Here is a 23003-nt window from a genome sequence, read left to right on the forward strand (position 1 = left end):
GCTGATTAGGGACATGGTTTAGTGATGGTTGAGGGGGTTGGTTGGACCAGATGATCTTGGAAGGTCTCTTCCAACCTTAACAATTCTGTGATTCTAAGAAAAGGGCGTTCTGGGGACATTTTTACCACAGGAGCCTGGTTCTCCTCATGGCTGGCGCACCAGGGACGCCCCTGCCCTCGCCTCACGCCGCTTCCCACCCTTTTGTCACCTCACACCTCCCCGCGTTCTGCCCCGCATCGAGTGACGGCACGGGCTCCTCGCCGGCGGATCGGCTGCGCCGCCAAAGGCTGGAAAGCGGGAGCTGAGGCGGGCATCGACCCTGCCCTGTCTGTGAGGAGAAGCGGGGGGCACCGGGGGGTCTGTGGGGCAGAGGAGGGGGTAATGGCGCCGTGACGGTCCCCTCTGGACGAGCACTGCCCCTTTACAGCGGGTTTACAAGCAGGGGATGGAGGCGCCTGCCTCTTTATTCCCCGTTTTCTCCCCAAAGATGGGAACTCGTCGCCGCACGACGACGAGGGGGAGTTTCGTCACAGAGGAGCTCGGGTCGGCGAGCGAGGGGAAAGAGAGAGAAAGGCAACAAAAAAATAATAACCGACCCCCCCAAAAGCAGCAAAATTATAGATGATATATTACAATACAACTTAAAAAATTACTTACAAAACATTACACACGCCGCCAGCTCAGCACCAGGGGGCATGCCTCTGCTTTTTAAGAAAACAAAAAAGCAAAGACTGGTGCCCTATAAACTTCTTTTTATCGGACGGCACCAAGAAAATAATTTTTTATTTTATTTTTTTTTTCCTCCCTCCTCCCCCAGGCACTGTGCTGGGTCATGCGGAAATTCACATCTTATTTTTTGGGGGGAAAATCCAAAAATTACGCAGCAGGGACCAGTACTGATGGTTGTATCCACTCCTTTAAATAATATAATTAATTTAAAATAGAAAAAAAAATAAAACACAGTAAAAACACAAATTCCTTCTTCCTCACTGCTTTCCACGGGCTATGGGCAGGCGGTGTTGGGGGCTTTCTAAGCACACCCATCACGAGGACGCCTCGCAGTGACCGGAGGTAGGACTGAGGACAGGGACCGGCACCCTTCACATTGACAGGTGCTGCGGGGCTGTGAAGTGGCACCCTGATGCGACAGGGAAGCTTTTTCAAATTAATTAGCCTGGATTAGCAGAGTTAACGAAGTCAAGCAGCAGCTTCACCTCTATGAGCCAGGCTGGGCCGGGCTAGGGAACCCACAAACGTCGCTCAGTTGTCGGAGGTGGTCAGGCACTGCTGCTGTGGGGTTGTATATACAGGAGATGGCACGCCTGGGGACACGTTTGGCCCCGGGTCCAGTCCCTCTGACCATGACTTGGAAGCACAAGGGCTGTTGTGGTGCGAATCCGCATGGAGAGGGAGATACGAGAACTCTCGTGCTAACCCCGAGCGCTCATTAGCTGTGCATGACCACCAAGGGCGGCGGCGGCCTGGGCTTGCTTTGAAACCCTTCAGCTCTCCGGGCAGAGAGCAAAGCCAAGCAATGCTCCCTTTGCTGGCGGGTGTGCTCCTCGAGGGCTTCCCTGGGGTTGTGGAGCTGGGAGCATGGAAAATGAAGCCCTGGGATTGCTGGGAAGGAGCACTGGGATTCGGAGCGAGATACTGGGAGGAAGGGAGCACTGCTGGGCGTCGAGGGAGGTAGCCAGTGGATCAGTTAAAAATTTTCCTCTCTGTCTCTCTACATATTAAAATATAGATTTATTCTAAGCATTAAAGTCTCTTTGGCATCTCTCCAGACCCTGGCCCCAGTGGAGGTGATGGCGTTTCGGTCTCGACGTGTGCGGACGGGGCTGACCACATCCGCCCCTCGCAGCAGCAGGTGGGGAGGTGACACGAGGGGCGGACAGTGGGGAGGCGAGGGGGCAAGGATCGCCCCACGGGAGGCCAGGGTGTGGCAGGGAGGGTGACAGTTGTAGGGGACTGGTTGGTCCTAGCCGAGGAAACAGACTGGTCCCACCTCGAACCCGAACCTCTGGCTGGGCTCGCCGAAGTCCATGACTCGCACATCCATTAGTGGGAGCTGCTCCAGGCGGGGCGTGCTCACCTCTAGCACCGTTTGGCTGGAGCCCTTTCGTGCCTGCAGGGGATGGGGAGATGGGTCAGGGGTTGGGGACACTGGGGACAACAGAGCCAGCCCTTCTCTTTATCCCACTTCTGCTGCTGCTGAGTCCCCCTCCAGGTCCAGCAAGGTCCCCACGGAGCCTTCTCTTCTCTAGGTTAAATAACCTTAACTCTCTCAGACGGGCTTCATAAAAGAGGCTCTCCTCCTTAGCACCTTCTGGTGCCTCCTCTGTCCTCGTTACCCATTTCATCCACCCCTTTTGCTTCACCTTTCTGTCCTCAGTATACCTCCAGCCCCCCCGTATCTTGCTCCCCTTTACATCTCCCTCCCCGTCGTGTCCAGCCCCTCCTCTCCGCTGCGGTGCTCACCGCGCAGCCGTCCGTCACGGCTTTGATGTAGGGGCTGGTGTCGTAGCTGAGCTCCTCCTCGTTGGCAGCCAGGAAGCGGAGGGCATGCCGATGGTCCCCGGCGGTGGTGCTGTGCCAGGCCACCGAGCGGTGGCAGTGGTACGTGAAGTTTTGGCGGGCAGAGACACTGAGGAGCCGTAGGAAGGTCAGCTGCACCACGCCGAGGGGCTGGCTGTCCGAGTCTGTGTAGGAGAACTGCGGGACACAGGAGAGGAGACGAATTAATGGGGGACGGTGGCCGGAGGGGGTGTGGAAAGAGGGGCTGGGGGGGTTCTGTTGGGATGTGGACCCCCACGTTTCCGAGAGGAGGGAGCCAGGGAAGGGGTGATGGTCAGGAGGGCTGATGGGTTCAAAGCCTGTTGGAGGACATTTCTTTCTCCTCAGAAACAGAGGAAGACGGGCACCCAGCCGTCACCGAAAGCAAGGTACTCGCTCAGGGACACGCGGACATCGAGCACATCCCCTGCGAGCCAGCAGCACCCTTACCCTGCTGCCCTCCTTGAACTGACTGAACCACCGCTGGGGCTCCTCCTGCTCCCAGGACGACATCTTCACCTGGAAGAGGAGAGGCAGCCATGAGCAGACCTCTACCCATGGGCGATCCCCGCCGCCCTGCCTCCCGCGGCCACGCCGTGCCCCTTCCTTCACCTCCTCTATGTCCTTGCTGGGAAAGACACAGGTCTCCCCGCCCGCTGTGAAGTTGCAGAAGACCTTGAAGGAGTCTCGGGCGCAGCCCTGGTTGGGGTCAATCCAGTACTCGCCTGCACAGGGAAGAGAGGGCTCAGCGCATGGGGCAGCGCCACCGCGCCCGCTGCCCACCCTCGCCCCTGCGGCACCGCTCACCGTCGGGCAGGCCGGGGTGGCTGAGCTGCAGGTCCTGGCAGGTGCGGGCCGGGTTGTCCTGGGTGCCCATCGGGCGCCGCATGCCCTCGATCTCCTGCTTGAGGGAGTTGAGGGAGCCGAAGATCTCCTCCATGCCGTCGGCGTAGTCGCGAGCCGCCTGGTCGGCGGCTGCTCGCTCTCCACCCTCCTCCTCCTCCTCCTCCTCCACCAGCTTGCTGGCGTCGATGGAGCGCTTGCTCTTCTTGGGCAGCTGGATGGGCAGGGGCTGGATCACCTCCCCGGGGGGCCCCTGTGGTGGGCACAGCACCCTCAGCACCCCAAAATGAGGAGCCCGACGGATCCCGAAACCGCCCCGCGCTCAGGGCTTGAGGCACGAGGTGTCCTTTGGAAGCCACTCCTGGCTGTTGTGTCCCGCCACCCCGCACCTCACCCCTTCCCCTGGCCCCAAACCTTGGGGCGCTCACCGGGTGTCCGGGGGGTCCTGGAGGTCCGCGTTCGCCTTTGGGTCCTGCTTGGCCCTAGAGGAAAGGGACACTCAGAGAGGACAGGCGTTGGGCAGGGGGCAGGGGAGTGGCGGGGCGGGGGCCTCGGTACTTACCATGGCTCCCTTGGCACCTTTGGGACCTGCTGGGCCCTACAAAGCAAGACCAGGTCTGTCAGTGCTGGGGAGGGGGGGGAAAGGGTGAAAACAGGGAGGGCAAGGAGCAAGGACGAGAGTGGAGGCAGAGGAAGGAGGGACGCGGGACCGGCAGCAGGCGGGAGGGCACTCACGGGAAGGCCGGGGGGGCCAGCGGGGCCGATGGGTCCGGTAGCTCCAGGAATCCCCTGTGTGATGGGAGAAGAGCGGACAGCGGCATGAGAACACTGGGGGCAGCCCCGTTCCCACCTCCACCACCCCGCCTCCCCCAGCACCCCAGTCCCGGAGACCCCCCCCAGCCCCAATCCCAACCCCGACCCCGCTCTGAACCCTTCCTCCTGTCCCCCCCCAGCCCCCCCATTCCCCAGCCCCACACTCACAGTTTCTCCTTTCTGCCCTGTGGAGCCCTGGGGGCCGGGCAGACCCCGGTCTCCCTTCTCCCCCTGCTCCCCTGGGGGTCCGATCAGGCCAATGAGACCAGGGTGGCCCTGGAGGTGGGGGGAGAACACACGGGGAGAGACACGGGAGGTCAGCACAGGGACGTGGGGGATGCCGGGTGGGGACAGCGCTCGGGGGACACAGGAACCGGTGCGCCCCACGTGGAGGCGTCACCGTCCTCTACTCGCGTCGGGCGCAGCGGTGACCCAGGGCACGGGTCGCGCGCCGGCGCCTCGCTCACCTTCTCTCCTTTGGCACCGGTGTCACCTTTGAGGCCGGGGAGACCTGGGGGACCCTGCGGGGGTACACGGGCGGGCTCGTGCGATGCGGGGAGAACAAAGCAGGGGCCCCCCGGCTCGGGGGGCGGCAGCGGGGGAGTGGGGCCACACTCACCACTGGTCCTGGTGGCCCAGCTTGCCCTGTGGTGCCCGGCTTGCCTTGTTCTCCCTGCACACAGGTCAGAGGACCGCGTGAGGCCCCGCTACCTGCAGCTGCCACCGCCACCCCCGGGGACGCACGGCGATGGCAGCTGCACCTCGATGTCCCCCCCCCAGGATATTGTCACTTACCACCGAGCCCGGCAGACCCCTGAGACCATCCGGTCCCTGCTTGCCGGCAAGGCCCTGGGGCCCCACGGGACCGGTCTTGCCGGGAGCACCCACGGCTCCGGGTTCTCCCTGCGGGCACAGAGGAACCAGGTGAGGCCGATCCCGCACGTGGGCTCAGCAGCGCCACCGGGGTCTCCCCGTGGGACCCCCGTGGCCCCCAGAATCGCTCACCTTCGCTCCCTTCTCGCCCTGACGCCCCTCGGGGCCGGGGGAGCCAGCAGGGCCCTGCAGAGAGGAGAAACAGGGCAGTGAGGGACGGGGACGTGGCAAGGGATGGGGATGCGGCGAGGCGGGCGGCACGGGAGCTGGAGCCGGCCTCACCCACCACTTACCCTCTTCCCCAGGGGCCCGGGAGGCCCGTTCTCGCCCGTTGGACCTGGCGAGCCCTAAGAGAGAGAGAGAGAGAGGAGTAAAGGGAGCTGGCCTCGTCCCAAAATCAGGATGGAGACCAAGGTGGTGAGGAGGATCCCGGAGCACGCGAGGAGAACCCAGGCCGCGGGACGCCAGACGCAGCCGGAGGCCGGGCGCATGGATGTGAGCGTGGTGCTGGCCCCTTCTCCCCATGCTGTGGCACCCCAAAACATCGGGGCAGCTTCGGCCCCGAGCCTGGAGGGGGACGTGATGGGGATGGCCCCAGGCAGCTAAGGAGGGGGGCGCAGAAAGTGGGATGCCCACCAAAACCAAGCACTCACCGGCTCCCCAGGCTCGCCGTCCTCCCCGCGCTCGCCCTTGGCACCGTCCTGGCCCTGTCGGGAAGGGAAAACCTGGGGTGAGCCCGCAGCCCTGAGTCCCCCCCACCTCCCCCCCATAAGTCCTGCAGTCCCTTGGGGACGCGACACTCACCCTGGGGCCCATTTCGCCGGGGGGGCCCGGATCGCCGGGAAAACCAACGGGACCCTGGCACGGAAAGAGCTGTGAGCGTGGGGGGACCACGCAGAGCCACCGCAGCCACCCGGCCCCGTGCCCCCCACACTCACGGGGTTGCCCTTGGGCCCATCATCGCCGGGGGGGCCTTTTCCCCCTGGTGGCCCGGCCACGCCGGCAGCTCCAGCTTCTCCTTTCTCCCCTCGCTCTCCTCGTGGGCCCTGCGGTGCAAGAAAAGGGGTCGGCACCCTGCAGAGGCAGCTGGGGGGGTACGGGGCCAGGCTTTGGGTTCCCCCCCACAGGCACTCACCTTGACTCCTGGTTCCCCTTGGATGCCCGGGGCCCCCGATTCACCGGGGTCCCCCTAAAATGGGAAGAGAGAGAAGTGAACCCCCCCCCCCTCCAAACCAAGCCCCCCAGTGGGGTCCCTTGGCCCCGCTGAGCCACCACCACCCCGCAGAGGCACAGCTCGGGGTGGACCCCACTGTCTGCGAGCCACGGACGTACCTTCTCCCCAGGGGGGCCCAGGTTGCCGACACCTCCAGGGGGTCCCTGGGGTCCCTGCAGGGGGGGGAGAGCAGAAGCGGTCACCCCAGTGCCCCCCATGAAAGGATCCTGGGGCCACAGGGGGAGAGGGGGGTCACTTACGTCAGCTCCAGAGGGTCCAGCGGGGCCACGGGGGCCTGGGGGGCCGGGGGGGCCCTAGAATGGGAGAAAAACACAGTGTGAGGATGGGTCCACGGGGTGTCCCCCCCAAAAAGTGACATGGCTTTGGGGGGGGGTGGCAAGGACACTTACCATGGGTCCTACGTCGCCCGTTTCGCCCTTCTCACCAGCTGGGCCTGGCAAACCCTAGAACCGAAGAGAAAGGGTTAAAATGGGGGGAGGCGGGGCAGGGGGTGTTGGGGGGCAGGTAGGGGGCAACGGGTGTCGAGGAGTGGGACGGGGATGGGGTAACAGTGACAAATGCTTGGGGCCAGGCAGGACGCAGATGCGGTGGCACTGTGGGGACAGCACCCGCCTCGCTCGCCGTGGGGCAGAGCAAAGCGAGGGGGTCTCCGGGGGGTCTCCGGAGGGTCTTTGGGGGTCTCCAGGGGGTCTCTGGGGGGTCTCTGTGCTCACCTGGAGGCCGATGGGGCCGGGGGGGCCGTTGAAGCCCCGCGTCCCCTCGTCACCCTTGGCACCGAAGTGGCCCTGGGGACCTCTGGCACCCGGCTCCCCGTCGGCGCCCTGCGGGGTAGGAAGGAGGGTTGGTGCCGCTCGGCTCACCGAGGAGGCGGGGGACACACACACACACACACACACACACAAGGACACCTCCTGGCCGCTGTCGTCCCCTCCCTGGGGGTGACACAACGTGGGCAGGAGCCCCCCTCCCAACCACATGCCCCATCAGGTACTCACGGCGGCTCCGGGCTGCCCGACCGGCCCGATGGGCCCGGGGGGACCGGGAGGACCCTGCGAGGGGAGGGAAGGGGTCAGCGAGGCTGGGACAGCCCCACAGGAGGGGGACATGGCGGGGGGGACATGGGCTGGGGGCCACCGGCCCTACTCACGTGCTCGCCCTTGTTGCCCTTGCTGCCCTTCTGGCCTGGCTCGCCCACCTCGCCCTGCGGGAAGAAGCCAAGGGATCAGCCCCAACTGGGAGCCGCGGGGCCACCGGGGCAGGGTGGCACCTCACCTTGTCTCCGTCCTCGCCAGGGCCACCGGGGGGGCCGGCGGGGCCGGGCAAGCCCACCGGGCCCTGAACGCCGTCTCGGCCAGCGGGGCCCATGGGACCTTTCTCACCCTGGGGGGAAGAAGAAGAGGGTGAGGGACGCGGGGACATCAGGGGCCGCGTCGCCGCTCCCTGCGGTACTCACGGGGACGCCCTTCTCTCCGGCGGGGCCCGGTGGCCCTTGTGGTCCTGGTCGCCCAGGGGGGCCAACGGGGCCACCTTGTCCCGGTCCTCCTCTCTCCCCGGGGGAACCCTGGGGGGGCAAGAGGGAGGGGAGTGAGGCGAGGGGAGCCATGGGGCTGCGGCGAGCAGCGGTGGGAGGGCGTGCGCACTCACTGCGGGTCCTGGGGGTCCCGCCGGTCCCTCGTTGCCCTTCAGCCCTGGGCCACCCTGCGAGAGGAGGGGGATCAGTGCGATGCCTCTGGGTGGGAGGACAGCGGGGGGGGATCCGAGGACGGGCAATACTCACCGGGGTGCCGGGCAGGCCCCGCTCGCCGGGGAAGCCCCGCAAGCCGGCGGGGCCGTCTTTCCCGGGGGAGCCGGTGGGACCGGGGTCTCCCTAGGGCAGGGGAAAAGAGGGGCTGAGCCACAGGGCCCCCTGTTCCCCGGTGGCTGAACCAAGCCCCGGCATTGGCACGGCACCGAAAACCCTTCCCACAGCCTCCTCACCTTGGTGCCCTCTTTGCCAGATGGTCCTGGCAGCCCTTGTTCTCCCGGAGGGCCGGGGGGCCCCGGGTGGCCGCGCTCCCCCATGGGGCCGGACTCCCCAGCTGGTCCCTGACGTATAGGGTGGGGGCGAGAATCAGCGCGGCCCCAAAGGGAGCGGGTGCACCCCTACAGTGCAGCAGCCCCCCCAGGGCAGTGCTCACCTGCGGTCCCACCACCCCCGGGGGGCCGGGGGGGCCGGTCTTGCCTTGGAAACCCTGGAGGAGGGAGGAAAGGGGGGGAGAGGTCAGCACAGGGCGAAGTTCCCGAGTGTGCCAAGGTGGTTTGGGGGCAATTTTAGGGTGGGGGGGGGACACTTACGACTTCTCCTCGCTGCCCGGGGTGCCCGGGGAGCCCGTCCTTGCCGGGGGGGCCCTGCGGGAGAGGAGCAGGGGGTGAGAGGTGCTGGCGGCACCCCAGGGGCGGACGGGGACCCCGCTACTTACGGGAGGTCCTTTGGGTCCCGGGAAGCCGTTGGTTCCCTGCGGTCCCGGCAGGCCCTAGAGCGGAGCGGAGCAGGGTGGTTAGGGCACGTGGGACCCCCTCGCCCCCAAATCCCGGCGGGGGCACCCTCTTACCCTTTCTCCCGGGGGACCGTGGGGGCCATCGCTGCCAGAGGTGCCCTGTGGGAGCAAGGAGAGCACGTTTTAGGGCATCCAGTCGGTGATCCACCGTGGCATGCGCCAGGCGAGCACCATTGCACGCATCCGTGCGAGCGCCCCACTGAGCAGAGCCCCGGCACTGACCTTCGCCCCCGACTTCCCGGTGGCTCCTCGAGGACCCCGCTGGCCCCTGGGACCCTGTGGAAGGAGACAGAGGTGGCTCAGGGACCCTCACCCCATAGAGTCAGGTGCTGGGACCCCAACTGGCTGGAGAGGGGCCGAGCGAGGACCCCCCGTTAGCCCTGTCCCAGACTCACCGTGGGGCCGCGCTCGCCCCTGGGCCCTGATTTTCCCGACAGACCCTACAAGAGAGAGCGCTTCAGGGACGTGCCGTGGGGCAGGACCCCACGGCGCTCATCCCCCACAGGGACACAGCCCCGCCGCGGGGCACAGCCACTCACCCGAGCGCCCTTCTCGCCGTTGCTGCCCGGAAAACCGGGGAACCCCTGCGAGCCCTGAGGAGGGAGAATTTGGGGGGGGGGAGGTCAGCAGTGCTTGGGGAGGGGGAATGGGGACACGCAGCTGGGGCAGCCCCACGGCTGCCGTGCTCACCTTGGGGCCCTGGCGCCCCGGGTACCCGGGCAGACCCGGCACTCCCAGCTTGCCCTATAGGAGAGAGAAACGGGGTGTCACAGGGCGCCTGCTGTGCTCCCCCGCCCTCCCCGAGGCCCACGCGGGCCCTCACCTTCTCGCCCACCAGCCCAATGGGGCCTGGGTCACCGGTGGGGCCCGTCCGACCCTTGGGACCTTCGGGCCCGTCCTCACCGCGGGACCCCGGCACGCCGACCTCGCCCTGTGGGTAGAGGTGGCGTCAGGGCAGCCTCACAGGGACCATGGCCTCAACAGAGCCACGGCCTCATCGGGGCCATGGCCTCAACAGAGCCACAGCCTCATCGGGGCCATGGCCTCAACAGGGCCATGGCCTCAACGGGGCGCCGCCGCGTGCACCTACCCGGTCTCCTTTCACGCCCATGTCCCCCTTGAAGCCGGGGAAGCCTTCCTCGCCCTGCGGGGTTGGAGAGGCTGAGCTCAGCAGTCGGGGTGGGGGGTATTGGGGTTTTGGGGGGGCCATGCCATGCCCCCCATTGCACTGGGGCAAGGGAAGGTTCCTACCTTCTCACCCTTGTGGCCCTTCAGCCCTCGAATGCCGTCCACGCCCTGGGGAGAGGGAAGATTCATGGGGAGACCCCGAGCACCGCGGGATCCTGCCCCAATTCCTCCTCTTCTCCCCCCAGAAAATGCCATTCCAGCAGACACCCCCTTGCTGTCGTGTGTCCCCCCCAAATGTCAGGCACTGACCTTCACGCCGCGGGGGCCTGGGTAGCCGATGGGGCCCTGGGGACCCGAGGGGCCCTGTGGAGGAGAGGACGGGGTGAGGGACATGCGCGGGTGCCGTCCACGTGGGGACGGGGCTGACTGCTGTCCCCTGGGCCCTTACCTGGTGGCCTTTGGTGCCGGGGGGTCCCTCCTTCCCGGGGTGACCCTAGAGCAGAAGGGATGGTGATGGAGAGACCCCAAAATGGGGCACGCAGCCCCGGCTGGGTGACCCCCAGGCCTCCCCAGCCCCACAACTGGCCCCCAGGGGCTGCTCCCCAACCTGGTTCCCCCAAACCAAAGAGCTGGGCTGGGGACACGGGGACAGGAGTGGGGACATGGAGATAGGGCTGGGGACACGGGGATAGGGTTGGGAACATGGAGATAGGGCTGGGGACACGGGGACAGCATGGTTGGACGTGGCCATCACGTGCCACGAGGCGATGGGCAGCAGTGCTTCAAGCGGACCGGGGCCACTCTGTGCATCACCGCCACGGGCAGGGGACAGTGCCTGGGTGACACCGCCCTGGCGCTGGGGACAGCGGGTACTCACAGGGGGGCCATCGGAGCCGGGCATGCCGGGGAGGCCGGGTTTGCCTTGGGGGCCCTACAGGAAGAAAAGCGGGGTCAGGGTCCCATCGAGGGCCAGAGGCCAGCGCTGCCTGTCCCCACGCGTCCCCATGCGTCACCTTCTCTCCAGGAGGTCCCGTAGCGCCTTGAGGGCCTGGCAGACCCTAAAACACAGAGGCAGGGTGGGAGTCACCTCCCGTGCACCCCCCCCTCAGCAATTCTTGTTGTGCTGTTGGTGGGTGACAGGGGTCCGTTTGTCCCCCATGGACCTGGGGGTGCTCACCTGGGTGCCGGGGGTCCCCTGCTGGCCGGGGGGTCCGGGCTCCCCTTGCGGCCCCTGTGACGATCAGACACGGGGTCAGTACCCGAAAGCGCCCCCAAAGGAAGCACCGGTGTCCCCAGCAGGGGGGGGGAACAACCCCCCCAGGTGGGGGTCCCAGCGCTGGGGGGAAGGCTGATGGCACAGACGGACAGACGGACGGACCGGCCGCCCCCAACTCACCAGGTTCCCCTTGGGCCCGACAGGACCGTCCATGCCGCGCACGCCCTGCGGGGGAGACGCACGCTGACATTGGGACCGGGGGGGGACGCACAGGGGGGCACCAACAGTTTTGGGAGGGGACGGGGACGCGGTCCCCCCCACAGCACTTACCGGAGGACCGGGTATTCCCGGGGGGCCTTTGGGGCCGAGCAAACCTCGGGGGCCCTGTGCGGGGAGAGGGGGCGTTACGGGGGTAGCACCCATGGGGGGGTCTTCACTGCTGAGACCCTCACTCTCCAGGGGCTTGGTGCCAACGCCTGGGGGTGTTGGGTCTGTGTGTGTCCCCCCCCCAGACCCTCCCCGCCGGCCCCATGGCCGTGTGGTGCCGTACCGCTTCTCCGGGCAGCCCTCGGGGTCCCACCTCGCCGTCGTCTCCCTGCAGGGGCGCAAGCACAGGGGGAGGCCACGGAGGGGAGGAAGGAGGTGAGCGGGGCCGGACCACCGACCCCCCCCACCCCACAACCCCCCCACGGCACCACTCACCCTCTCTCCATCCTCACCGGGGGGGCCTGGCATGCCCTGGGAGCCGGTTTCGCCCTGCGGGAAAAGCCGGGGTCACGTCCCTGCGGCGGTGCCAGGCTCGTGCCGGAGCGCGGCGGCACGGTGGCAGTGGCGGCGGCGGCGCGGCAGCTACCGGGCGTTGAGCGACAGCGGGCAGGGCGAGCGGGCGCCGTGAATGCGCGCAGTGTCTGCGCCGCCGCCCCCCTCAATGGGGGGCTCTGTGCCGGCCGCCGGGGGGGGAGCAACGCGGCTGGCGGTGGCGGCGGGCGCCAGTGTTTGCTCAGCCCGCGGTGCGCACCGGGAGGGGAGGCGGAGGTGTGTGCGTGTGTTGGGGGGGGGGAGAGAAGCAGCGGGGTTTGCCCCCGGACCCCCGCCGTGTGTCCCCCCCCCATCACTCACCCTGTGCCCCTTGTCACCCGGCAGCCCCGGCAGCCCGTCGAAGCCTCGGTCACCCTGGGGAGGGGGAAGCAGAGATGTCACTACTGGATCCACGCCAAATCCACACCAGATCCACACCGAATCCACACCAGACCCACACCGGACCCACACCGGACCCACACCGGACCCACACCGGACCCACACCGGACCCATGGAGCCGCCGTGCCACCAAAAGGGGACCACGTCCCGAGCGTCCCCTCCCAGCACCAGGATCCCCAGTGGGATCCTCATGGGTCACAGGCACCCCGGGGACCCCCAGATCCTGAGGGGATCCCGAGGGGATCCCACATCCCACCCCAACACAGTTACCTTCACACCGGGATCGCCGGGCATCCCCCGGGCGCCGTCAGCTCCTGGTCGACCCTGCGAGACACGGAGGGGTGAGAGGGGCACGGACCCCCTGACCCCGACCTCCAGCCCCCCCCAAAACTCACCCTCCGGCCTGGCTTTCCCGGGGGTCCTGTCAGTCCCTGAGGGCCGCGGGGACCCTGGAGGGAAGGAGGAGTGTTAACGAGGTCCCCGATAACGAGGCATACAGGGGCTTGGAGCCCAACGGAAGGGGGGGGGACGACACCACAACACCGGGGGCTCTCACCTGGGGCCCGAAATCTCCGGATTCGCCCTTCATCCCGGTGCTGCCGGGCTGCCCCTGCAAGCAGAGCACGGAACAGGGGGTATGTGGGGGGGCACGGTTACACCAGACCCCCCCCCCCCCCAGCCACCCCATAGGCACCTGCAGCCCCCTCCCCACCCCCAAAACCCACCGGGAAGCCGATACCCACCATGGGCCCGGGGCGGCCGGTGTACCCCATGGGTCCGGGGGGGCCCCGGAGGGCCAGCTGGAGGAGAAGCAGAAAGAGGGGGGTTATTTTTCCGGGGGGGGGGGACACACACCAAAACATGCGTATTGTTGGGGCCACATGCCCCGAAACGCACGCGGCCAGCGCGCAGCTTGGGGAAGGGCGATGGTGGCAGCCTCTGTCCTTTGTCCCCAAGGGGACAGCAGGGTCTCGAGGGACATGAGCCCTCCCCCCCCCCGCAGCACACCCACCCCCAGTCTCCCCCAGACTCACCCGTGCTTGCTGCAGGAGGGCCTGAGCCTGCGCCTCCTGCGCCGAAACCGCCGGGCCCTTGTCGCCGCCGCCGCTGCCGAAGCGGAACTGGGACGGGCAGAGGTGGCCGGTGGGGACACGAGCGTCACCATCCCCGTGCCGTCCACCACCTCCCCAATTTTGGGGGGGCACAACCCCCATCTTCCCAATCCCCCCACCCTCCAGAAACTCACCGGCAGCATCATTGAGGTCCCAGGGGGGCCGGGGGTCCCATCGGAGCCGGGCAGCCCGGCGCGGCCGGGGGGTCCCTGTTGGGGACGAGCAGCGGGGTCACGGGCGGTGGCATCACGGTGGCACCGCCACCCCCGCCCCGTCCCCTACTCACCCTCTCGCCGGGTTCTCCCGGGGCTCCCGGTGGTCCTTGCGTCCCCGGTGGTCCTGACATACCCTGAGGTGTTGGGGGGCAGCATGAGGAAGGGGCGTCCAGGCGCTGCTGCCCCCCCACCCCACCCCGCTGTGCCCCCCACTGGCTCTTACCGCGGGTCCCTCGGGGCCGGGGGGCCCCTCCACCAGCATCCCCTGCGGACGGACAGAAGGACATTAGGGACACGGCGGTGACACAGGCAGAGGGGATGTGCCCCCCCCCCATTTGTTTTTTTTTGGGGGGGGGGGGGTCTCAGGTTTCGGGGGGAGGGGTCACGTACCGGTTCGATGACGGCCGGCTCGCCCTTCTCGCCCTTGTAGCCCCTGGCGCCTCGCGCAGCCTGGGGGTGGCAGGCATGTAACCCCAAAAGGGAGCGGTCAGTACAGGGTCCCCACAATTAACACAGCCTTAATTAGTGCTTCCCCCCCCCCCCCCATACAATTAACACAGCCTTAATTAGCACTCACCCCCCTACACACAATTAACTCGAGCTGCTCAGGGCGAGTTGACCCCCACCCTAAAACAGCCCCCCCAAAGGAGAGGGGATTTAGGGACTGGGGATGGGGGGGGGGGGACAAAGGGGTGAGGAAGGAAGGGGGGGGTGATGGCGGCAGGGGGGGCACACACAAGCGATGCGGCGATGACGAGGAGACGGACGGACGGACACGGAGACAGAACAGACGGACGCACGGACATCGAGACGGGACGCACGGACGTCAAGACGGGACGCACGGACACACACATGCCCCCCCCTTCCCCCCCACACACACACTTACACCTCCGCTCTCCTGCCTCTCGGCCGACATGGCAGGGCCCAGCTCCGCCAGCCCCCCATCGTGATAGTCGCGATAGTCGCGATATTCCTCGGAGTCATGCCCGTACACGGGGCCGGCCGCCCCTTCCTTCGCCCCAAGGAGAGACCCCATTACTGGCGCCCCACAGCCACCACCGCCCCCCTGACGCATCCTGGGCCCCCCCCAACCCCACCACCACCACCATGACCCCCCCGCCCCAGTGCCCCCACCCCACGGCGGCACCAGACCCCCCCCCCCCACGTTACCTCCGGCAGCGGGGCGGCCGCCGGCCCCGTGTCGCCACGGGACGCACCGTCGGGGTCCCACTGCGGGGCCGGGGGGTGATCCGGGGGTCGCGGCGGCCCCATGGGGCTCCTGGGTGGGGGGCAGCCCCATTGCCTAGTGGGGGGGTTTCGGGGGGGGAAATAGGGGAGGGCGATATGGGGGGGGGGTGAGCGGTCACAGGGGCAATGGGGCGGACGGACAGACGGACGGACGGACAAGCGAAGCCAAGCGATCGCGGGGCGACGGCAGCCCCCGGAGGGGGGGGACCATTCGTGAAATGGGCTCGGGGGGGGCTCAGGATCATTCTCTACCTGCTGGTAGCTGTTGCTTCGCTTCCTGATGGCCCTGGTCCCCGGTGGGGAGCCACAGCTCGGGCCCCTCTTGTATTTTTCGGGGGAAATCCCATTATTGGGACGTTGCCCACCACCGGGATATTGCCCGGAGGCGGGTGCCATGTTCATCATCATCATCATCTGAAGGTTTGGGAGGCTGGCCCCGGGGTGGGGGGCGGGGGCTCGGTCCAGTGGGCATCTGGCTCCGAGGATGAGGAGGATGAGGAGGAGGAAGAGGATGAGGAGGAGGAAGAGGAGGAGGACGAGGAGGAGGAGGACGAGGAGGACAAGGAGGAGGAGGAGGACGACGAGGAGGAGGACGAGGAGGAGGAGGAGGAGGAGGACGAGGAGGAGGAGGAGGAGGAGGAGGAGGGTGGTGATGAGGATGCCGCAGCAACGACGTGCGAACCCACCCAAGTCGGGGAGGGGGACAGAGCACCCAGTATCACCCTGGGGAACCCCCAAAAATGGGGGGAACGACGACTCTGGGTCCCCCCCCCCGTTGCAGCATCCCCGTCCCTCTCCTTCTTTTTCTATCCATGCTCCGGCCACTGATGGAGGGGAACGGGCAAATGGGGGGGGGGGGGGGGGCGCTGCGACACAGCGGACAGACGGACGGACAGACGGACGGACAGACGGATGGACGGGCAGTCGGACCTGCCCGGCGTTACCTTTTCGGGGCCCCCCCCCTGCGGGGGCCCGTCCTCGCTATTTGTGTAGTAGTAGGGGTACTCGTAGTACTCCGCGTCCTCCTCAAAGTACTGCCGGGGGGGGGGGGGGGGGAGGGAGGGGGGGGACACGGGGGGGGACACACGGACAGACGGACGGACGGACGGACGTGGGGGGGACACGGGGGTGGCGGGGGCGAGAAGAAGCACACGTCACCGTAACGCAGCCCTCAATGGGCACACGGCGAGGGGGGGGGGGGGGGGACACCCCCTCATATTTTTACGGGGGGGTGTCAAATCCACCCGGGGGGGGCACCACGTGCACCCCCAAGCCACCCACTTCCCCGTGCCCTCCCCTCAAATCCACCTCCCCACCCCCCCCCCAGCCCCTGCACCCCCACCTCGTGCCGCTGCCGGGGGGGTTCCTGCGCCTGGGGGCCGCCGGGTGCGCAGCGGGGGGCGTAGTGCTCGCAGTAGTCGAAGGCCGCCTGCGCGTCGGCCACGATGAGCAGCTGCTGGATGTCGCCCTGCAGGGGGAGGGGGGTGGGGGGCAAAATACAGGGTTTTTGGGGGTGAGGCGGGACCCCCACCCCCCCAAAAAAAAAATTAAAGCAAATTAAAAAATTGGCGTACCTGGAAAACCTCCTCGTCCAGGATGCGGGTGCCGAAGACGGTGATGCCGCGGGTGTCGAGGACGGGGCGGGCGCTGCGGGGCAGGGGCCGCTTCACCTTCTCCTGGCAGTCCAGCAGCAGCGTCACCGTGCGCCCGCGGACGCTCAGGGCCACCCGGTGCCACCTGCGGGGACACCCGGCATTGGTACGGGGTGCTGGGGTCCTGGGACCTTGGGGGGGGTGGGTTTCGGGGCGCGACGCCGGGTACCCACTCGCCGTCGGCCAGGTCGACGCCGCGGAAGAGCGGGTAGTCCTCGGGGGCCGGGCGGCCGTGCTGGTCCTCGTAGAGGAAGACGGGCGAGCGGCCGAGCTCCAGGCCCAGCTGCTGGACGCCGTCCCGGTTGTAGATGGAGAGCAGGAAGGCCTGGACGCCGGGCTTGGCCTTCACCAGCGCCATGACGGAGAAATCCTCGGGGAATTTACCTAAAAACACGGGGACGCGCCCCGAAACGTGGGGAGCGGCTCGGAACCGGCGCCGGCACCGCGGCGGCGTCCCGGGGCTTACCGGCGAAGAGCTGGCGGGTGGGCGCGCTGAGCTGCGCGCGCCGCGTTATCCGGTAGGCGTTGTCGGCGGTGGCGGCGCCGTGCTGGGAGCAGAAGCCCGGCGCCTTCTTCACGCCCTCGGGCAGGGTGTGGAGCTGGAGGACCTGGAGCACGTCGACAGGATCTGGGGGGCGGGAAGTGGTGGTGACGGGGTGCCATAGGGTGCCCCTGAGTCCCATAGGGTGCCATAGGATGGCCCTGGGTCCCATAGGGTGCCATAGGGTGCCCAGGAGTCCCATAGGGTGCCATAGGGTGCCCCAGAGTCCTGTAGGATTCCATATGGTGCCCCAGAGTCACATAGGGTGCCATAGGGTGCCATAGGGTGCCCAAGAGTCCCATAGGGTGCCATAGGGTACCCCAGACACCAAGGGCTGCCCTAAGCACTGTAGGGTACCCCGGGGTGCTCCAGGCACTACGGTGTACCGTGGGGTGCCATAGGGTGTTAAAGGGTGCCCCAAGCACCGCAGGGTGCTATAGGGTGCCATGGGGTGCCATGGGGTGTCCCAGGTATGATAAGGTGCTATAGGGTGCTGAGGAGCAGCAAGCACTGTAGGGTACCTCGGGGTGCCATAGGGTGCCCCAAGCACTGCAGGGTGCCAGGGGGGCCCAGGGGGTGCCAAAGGGTGCCCCAAGCACTGCAGGGTGCTATAGGGTGCCATGGGGTGCCATGGGGCACCCCAAGCACTGCGGGGTGCTATAGGGTGCCATGGGGTGCCATGGGCGCCCCAAGCACTGCGGGGTGCTATAAGATGCCACAGGGTGCCATAGGGTGCCACGGGGTGCCATAGGGTGCCATGGGGTGCCCCATGCTCTACAGGGGCTGCCCCAAGGGTACCACAGGGGTGCCATGGAGCGCTGTGGGGCACCATGGGGTGCTGTGGGGCACCGTGGGGTGCTGTGGGGCACCGTGGGACACCGCGGGGCACTGCGGGGCGCCGCTGCCGTGCCCGGCACACCCGTCCGGCCGCTATCCGAATTCCGATCTCCCCCCCCCGGGACGCCCATGAAGGGCGGCTTTGTTCGGCTGGGCGGCAGCGGGGGGCTCTCACCTGTGCCCGCGTCCCCCTCCCCGCCACCACCACCACCTCCCGCCCCCCCCCCCCGCCCCCCCCAGACCGCAAGCAGACCCCCAAAACCTCCCCCACCCCCACCCCCCCCGGCCCCCTGCCCAGCTCCCAGCGCCGGCCCCGCGTCCCCACCATCTGCAGAACCCATTGGGGCCGTGGCCAAGCATGGGGGGGGCATGGGGCGGGCGGGCAGGCGGGCGGACGGACGGGGGGTGTGCACCGAGGCCTCCCCCCCTCCCAAGCCCCCCAACCTTTCCCCTCCCTCCCTCCCCTTCCCCCCCCCAAAGACCCCAACCCCATTTAGAGGGGCGCCACGCCACGCGCGCATCCCGTGTCCGTCCTTCCACCCACGTCCGCCCTTCCACCCACCCGTTCGTCCGTCCCCCCCCCCCCTTTCACCCCCCCCCCCCCGAGCCTTCCCCAGCCAGCCCCCAGCCTGCGTTTCTCATCATCCTCACCCTCCTTCCTCCCCCTCCCCGCTCCCCGGCCGAGATTTCGGAGGGGGCACCGCGGCGGGGAAGCTCGCAGCCCCCCCAGGACCCTACAAAGGATGCTCAGAGCAGGAAGGGGGGGGGACACACAGGAGGGGGGGGGGGGGGACACAGGCGCACACGCGAGGCCGAAGGTCCCCTCCTCTTCCTCGCCGCCCGCAGCGCTTGGCCCCCTCCCAGCCCGGGCAGCACAGAGACACCTTTCTTCTGCCCCGCAGCGAGAGGAAAACCCATTACGGATGCATAGCTCAATTCCCGGGGGGGGGCACGGGGAAAAAAAATGCAGCCCCCCCCCCCTTCCCTCGTCCCCCCCACCCGCCCCGACCCCATTTCTCCATCTCCTCGTCGACCCCTGGGATTGGGGAGGGGGGCAATTGGGGACCCCAAGCCTAGGTCGCCGTCCCCAAAGCTCCCGGCGCGGCGCCGGAGAACCCCGGGGAGCCCCCGAGACCCCCGGAGCTCCGGGTGGCCCCCGCTGGGTGGCCCCAGGACCTTTGGGTGGCCCCAAAACGCCCAGAAAGACCCCCGGGTGGCCCCGAGACCCCCAGGTGGCCCCGAGACCCCATGGTCACCCCGAGCCACTTGGGTGTCCCCAAGGTCCCCCAGGTGTCCCCAAGACCCCCAGGAAGACCCCCGGGAGTCCCCAAGGCCCCCAGGTGTCCCCAAGACCTCCAGGAAGACCCCCGGGAGTCCCCAAGGCCCCCAGGTGTCCCCAAGACCTTCAGGTGTCCCCAAGACCTCCAGGAAGACCCCCCGGGAGTCCCCAAGGCCCCCAGGTGTCCCCTGGACCCCCAGGTGTCCCCAAGACTCCTGTGTGCCCCCAAGGCCCCCAGGAAGACCCCCGGGAGTCCCCAAGACCCCCATGTGTCCCCAAGACTCTTGGTGTCCCCAGGCCCCCCAGATGTCCCCAAGCCCCCCAGGTGTCCCCAAGACTCCTGGGTGTTGCCAAGCCCCCCAGGTGTCCCCAAAGCCCCCCCAGGTGTCCCCAAAACCCCCCCAGGTGCCCCCAAAGCCCCCCCAGGTGCCCCCAAAACCCACATTCCCTACCAGACCCCAGGTGCTGGGGTTTCAGCCATTGGGGTTGTTTTTTTTTTGGGGGGGGGAGGGGGGAAAGGGGCTGATTCTGGAAAAAGGTTGGTTGGGGGAAGGTGATTGGGGGGGGGGGGCACGCAGCCGGCAGCCGCCTGCGCCTGATCCCAACCCAAGGAATTTCCAGCGGCCGCTGCCAGGCCGGGAGCGAGTGGAAAATGAGCCTGGGCGGGAGCGCGTTTATGGGGCCGGGGGGGCCGGGGCACACCGGAGGGGGAGGGGGGACATGGGGAGGGGGTGAGGGACACCGGGGGGGGTTGGGGGGGGGACATGGGGACTGGGGGGGCACACGTGGGGCACCCCCGTGATGGGGTAGGGATGGAAAAGGGGATGGAGGGGACGGGGTCCCCGGGGGGGCCCCGTTTTCTTTGGGGTTTTTTATGGGGTGGGGACCACCAGGACCCCCCGGTCCCCTGGGGACGGGTGGCACCGGTGTCTCCCCGTCCCCCCGCCCCGGGCTATAAACAGCCCGGAGCTGTCTGCGGTGGCCACGGGGCTAAAAATATCCCGGGTGGGACCAGTGCGGTGCGGGCGTGCCGCGGCCACCCCAGTGCTCCCAGTGCCGGCCCCCAGCAGCTCCCAGTACTCCCAGTGCTCCCAGTGCCAGCCCCCGGCAGCTCCCAGTGCCGCTTGCCCCAGGTCCCACCTACAGTCCTGTTGTATTTCCCAGCCACAGCCCCCCAGTGCTCCCAGTTACAGCTCCCCCCCCCCCCCAGTTAGAGCCCTCCCAGTATCTCCCAGTTAAAGCCTCATCCCAGTTCCCATCTCCCAGTGAGGGCTCCTCAGCATTTCCCAGTTACAGCCCAGTTCTCCCAGTTACAGCCCCCACCTACCACCCCCCTGCGCCTCCCGGTTACCATCTCCGGGATTCCCCAGCACTCCCAGTATCGGCTCCCCAGTGTCTCCCAGTTAGAGCCCTGCAGCATCCCCGGTGCTCTGAACTGCATCTGCCCAGTGCTCCCAGTAACAGCTCCCAGTTCGCCCCAGCACCTCTGGTGCTTCGAGCTGTAGGTCCCCAGTCCTCCCAGTCAGAGCTCCCAATTAGATCCCGTGTCTTGGGTGCTCTGAGCATCTCCCCAGTCCCTGCCAGTGCTCCCAGTAACAGCTCCCAGTTAGACCCAGCACCTCCAGTGCTCTGAGCTGTAGCTCCCCAGTCCTCCCAGTGTTCCCAGTAACAGCTCCCAATTAGATCCCGTGTCTCGGGTGCTCTGAGCATCTCCCCAGTCCCTGCCAGTGCTCCCAGTAACAGCTCCCAGTTAGACCCAGCACCTCCAGTGCTCTGAGCTGTAGCTCCCCAGTCCTCCCAGTGTTCCCAGTAACAGCTCCCACTTAGATCCAGTACCCTGGCTGCTCTGAGCTGCATCTCCCCAGCCCCTTGCAGTGCTCCCAGTCCCTCCCAGTTAGAACCGGTATCTCAGGTGCTCTGAGCAGCACCTCCCCAGTCCCTCTGAGTCCTCTCAGTGCTCCCAGTAACAGCTCCCAGTCCTTCCCAGTGCTCCCAGTAACAGCTCTGTTAGATGCAGTGTCACAGGTGCTCCGAGCAGCACCTCCCCACTCCCTCCCAGTGCTCCCAGTAACAGCTCCCATTAAGAACCAATATCCCCATCGCTCCAAGCATCACCTCCCCGATCCCTCCCAGTAACAGCTCCCAGACAGACCCAGTCCATCCCAGTAACAGCTCCCAGTCAGATCCAGTACCGCAGGTGCTCTGAGCAGCATCTCCCGGTGCTCCCAGTCCTCCCAGTCGCATCTCCCCAGCGCTCCCAGTCCCCCCAATAGCATCTCCCCGCGCTCCCAGTCCCCCCAGCAGCAGCTCCCAGCGCTCCCAGTCCCCCCAATAGCATCTCCCCGCGCTCCCAGTCCCCCCAGCAGCAGCTCCCAGTGCTCCCAGTCCCCCCAGTGCTCCCACCTGCGGCCGCCGCGGGCCGGGCCAGGGCCAGGCTGAGCCCGAGGAGGGCGAGGGGCAGCGCGGGGCCGCGCCGGGCCATGGCGGGGCCGGGCTGGGGGGGGCGGGGGGGCTCCGTTCCCGGTCCCGGTCCGTTCCCGTTCCGCTCCCGGGCTCGGTCCCGTCCCGAGTGCGCGCGGCCCCGCCGCTGCCCGGCCCCAGCCCCGCCGCCCCCGGCCCGCCCCCGCCCGGCCCCCGGGGCTGCCCCGGCCCGAACCCGCCCCCCCCCCCCCGGGCCCGCCCCCGGCCCCATTCCCTGGCCCCATCCCCGTCCCGTATCCCCATCCCATATCCCCTGTCCCATATCCCCATCCCTGTCCCCATCCCCTATACCCATTCCATCCCCAGCCCCTGTCCCCATCCCGTATCTCCATCCCCCATCCCATATCCCCATCCCTGTCCCCATCCCATCCCATATCCCCACCCCCTATCCCCATCCCATACCCCCAGCCCCTGTCCCATATCCCCATTCCACCCCCATCCCATATTTCCACCCCATCCCACGCTCCCACCCCATCCTATATCCCCATCCCCTATCTCCATGCCCTATCCCATATCCCCATCCCATACCCCCAGCCCCTGTCCCATATCCCCATTCCACCCCCATCCCATATCTCCAGCCCTGTCCCACGCTCCCACCCCATCCTATATCCCCATCCCTGTCCCCATCCCCTATCCCATATCCCCATCCCATATCCCCAGACCCTGTCCCATATCCCCATCCCACACCCCCGCCCCCATCCCATATCCCTAGCCCCTGTCCCATGTCGCCATCCCATGTCCCTGCCACCCTACTCCCGTCCCTATCCCCAACCCCTGCCCCCATGTCCCTGTCCCCAAATCACATCCCCATCCCAGCTGCCCCGCTCCTGCCCTCCGTCCCCATTCCACGTCCCCATCCCATGTCCTGGTCCCAATCCCCATCCTGTGCCCCCATCCCACATCCCGTCGCCCGATCCCACGTCCCAGACCCCAGCCCCAACCCATGTCCCGGACCCCATTCCCGCCCCGTGTCCCCATCCCGTGTCCCCACCCCCAACCCATGTCCCCATCCCATGGCCCTGTCCCCAACCCGTGTCCCCATCCCCATCCTGTGTCTCCATCCCCAATCCATGTCCTGGACCCCATCCCATGTCCCCATCCCATGTCACCTGTCCCCTGTCCCCATCCCACAGCCCCCCTCCTGTCCCCACCTCAGCCCCATCCCCAAACCCCAGTCCCCATCCCACGTCCTGGACCCCATCCTATGTCCCCATCCCGTCCCCTGTCCCCATCCCATGTCC

The 23003-nt window shown here is 67.5% G+C and overlaps 2 protein-coding genes across 4 annotated transcripts; one reads left to right on the top strand and one right to left on the bottom strand.

Moving 5' to 3' along the window:
• Positions 1-604: 604 nt before the first annotated feature.
• Positions 605-21828, bottom strand: COL11A2 (collagen type XI alpha 2 chain). 3 transcript variants are annotated; one of them, XM_080571063.1, is made up of 66 exons: positions 21685-21828; positions 17091-17252; positions 16798-17008; positions 16547-16709; positions 16315-16440; positions 15917-16006; positions 14611-14736; positions 14115-14174; positions 13948-13989; positions 13796-13858; positions 13644-13718; positions 13432-13518; positions 13141-13197; positions 12954-13007; positions 12793-12846; positions 12668-12721; positions 12320-12373; positions 11903-11956; positions 11751-11795; positions 11531-11584; positions 11381-11425; positions 11162-11215; positions 10998-11042; positions 10862-10915; positions 10433-10477; positions 10294-10347; positions 10108-10152; positions 9947-10000; positions 9680-9787; positions 9547-9600; positions 9396-9449; positions 9252-9296; positions 9079-9132; positions 8911-8955; positions 8779-8832; positions 8654-8707; positions 8497-8550; positions 8297-8404; positions 8097-8186; positions 7964-8017; positions 7773-7880; positions 7592-7699; positions 7467-7520; positions 7315-7368; positions 7033-7140; positions 6709-6762; positions 6559-6612; positions 6418-6471; positions 6221-6274; positions 6024-6131; positions 5890-5943; positions 5739-5792; positions 5379-5432; positions 5218-5271; positions 5008-5115; positions 4832-4885; positions 4680-4733; positions 4381-4488; positions 4135-4188; positions 3962-3997; positions 3828-3881; positions 3364-3652; positions 3169-3281; positions 3007-3075; positions 2482-2715; positions 605-2128 (listed from the first exon to the last, which is right to left on the bottom strand). In XM_080571063.1, the coding sequence occupies exons 1-66, from the start codon at positions 21761-21763 to the stop codon at positions 1982-1984; spliced, it is 5172 nt and encodes a 1723-aa protein (XP_080427189.1). In that variant the 5' UTR covers positions 21764-21828; the 3' UTR covers positions 605-1981. The 3 variants fall into 3 exon arrangements, with proteins under 3 accessions (XP_080427189.1, XP_080427190.1, XP_080427191.1); XM_080571064.1 differs by lacking the exon at positions 15917-16006; XM_080571065.1 differs by lacking the exons at positions 14611-14736; positions 15917-16006.
• LOC308184210 (uncharacterized protein) lies at positions 15040-15904 on the top strand. Its single transcript, XM_080571068.1, has one exon. It carries the CDS (start codon positions 15099-15101, stop codon positions 15798-15800), a length of 702 nt encoding a protein of 233 aa, XP_080427194.1. The 5' UTR covers positions 15040-15098; the 3' UTR covers positions 15801-15904.
• Positions 21829-23003: the final 1175 nt, after the last annotated feature.

This window comes from Anser brachyrhynchus (assembly GCF_964034855.1).
Source record: "Anser brachyrhynchus genome assembly, chromosome: 30".
NCBI lineage: Eukaryota > Metazoa > Chordata > Aves > Anseriformes > Anatidae > Anser > Anser brachyrhynchus.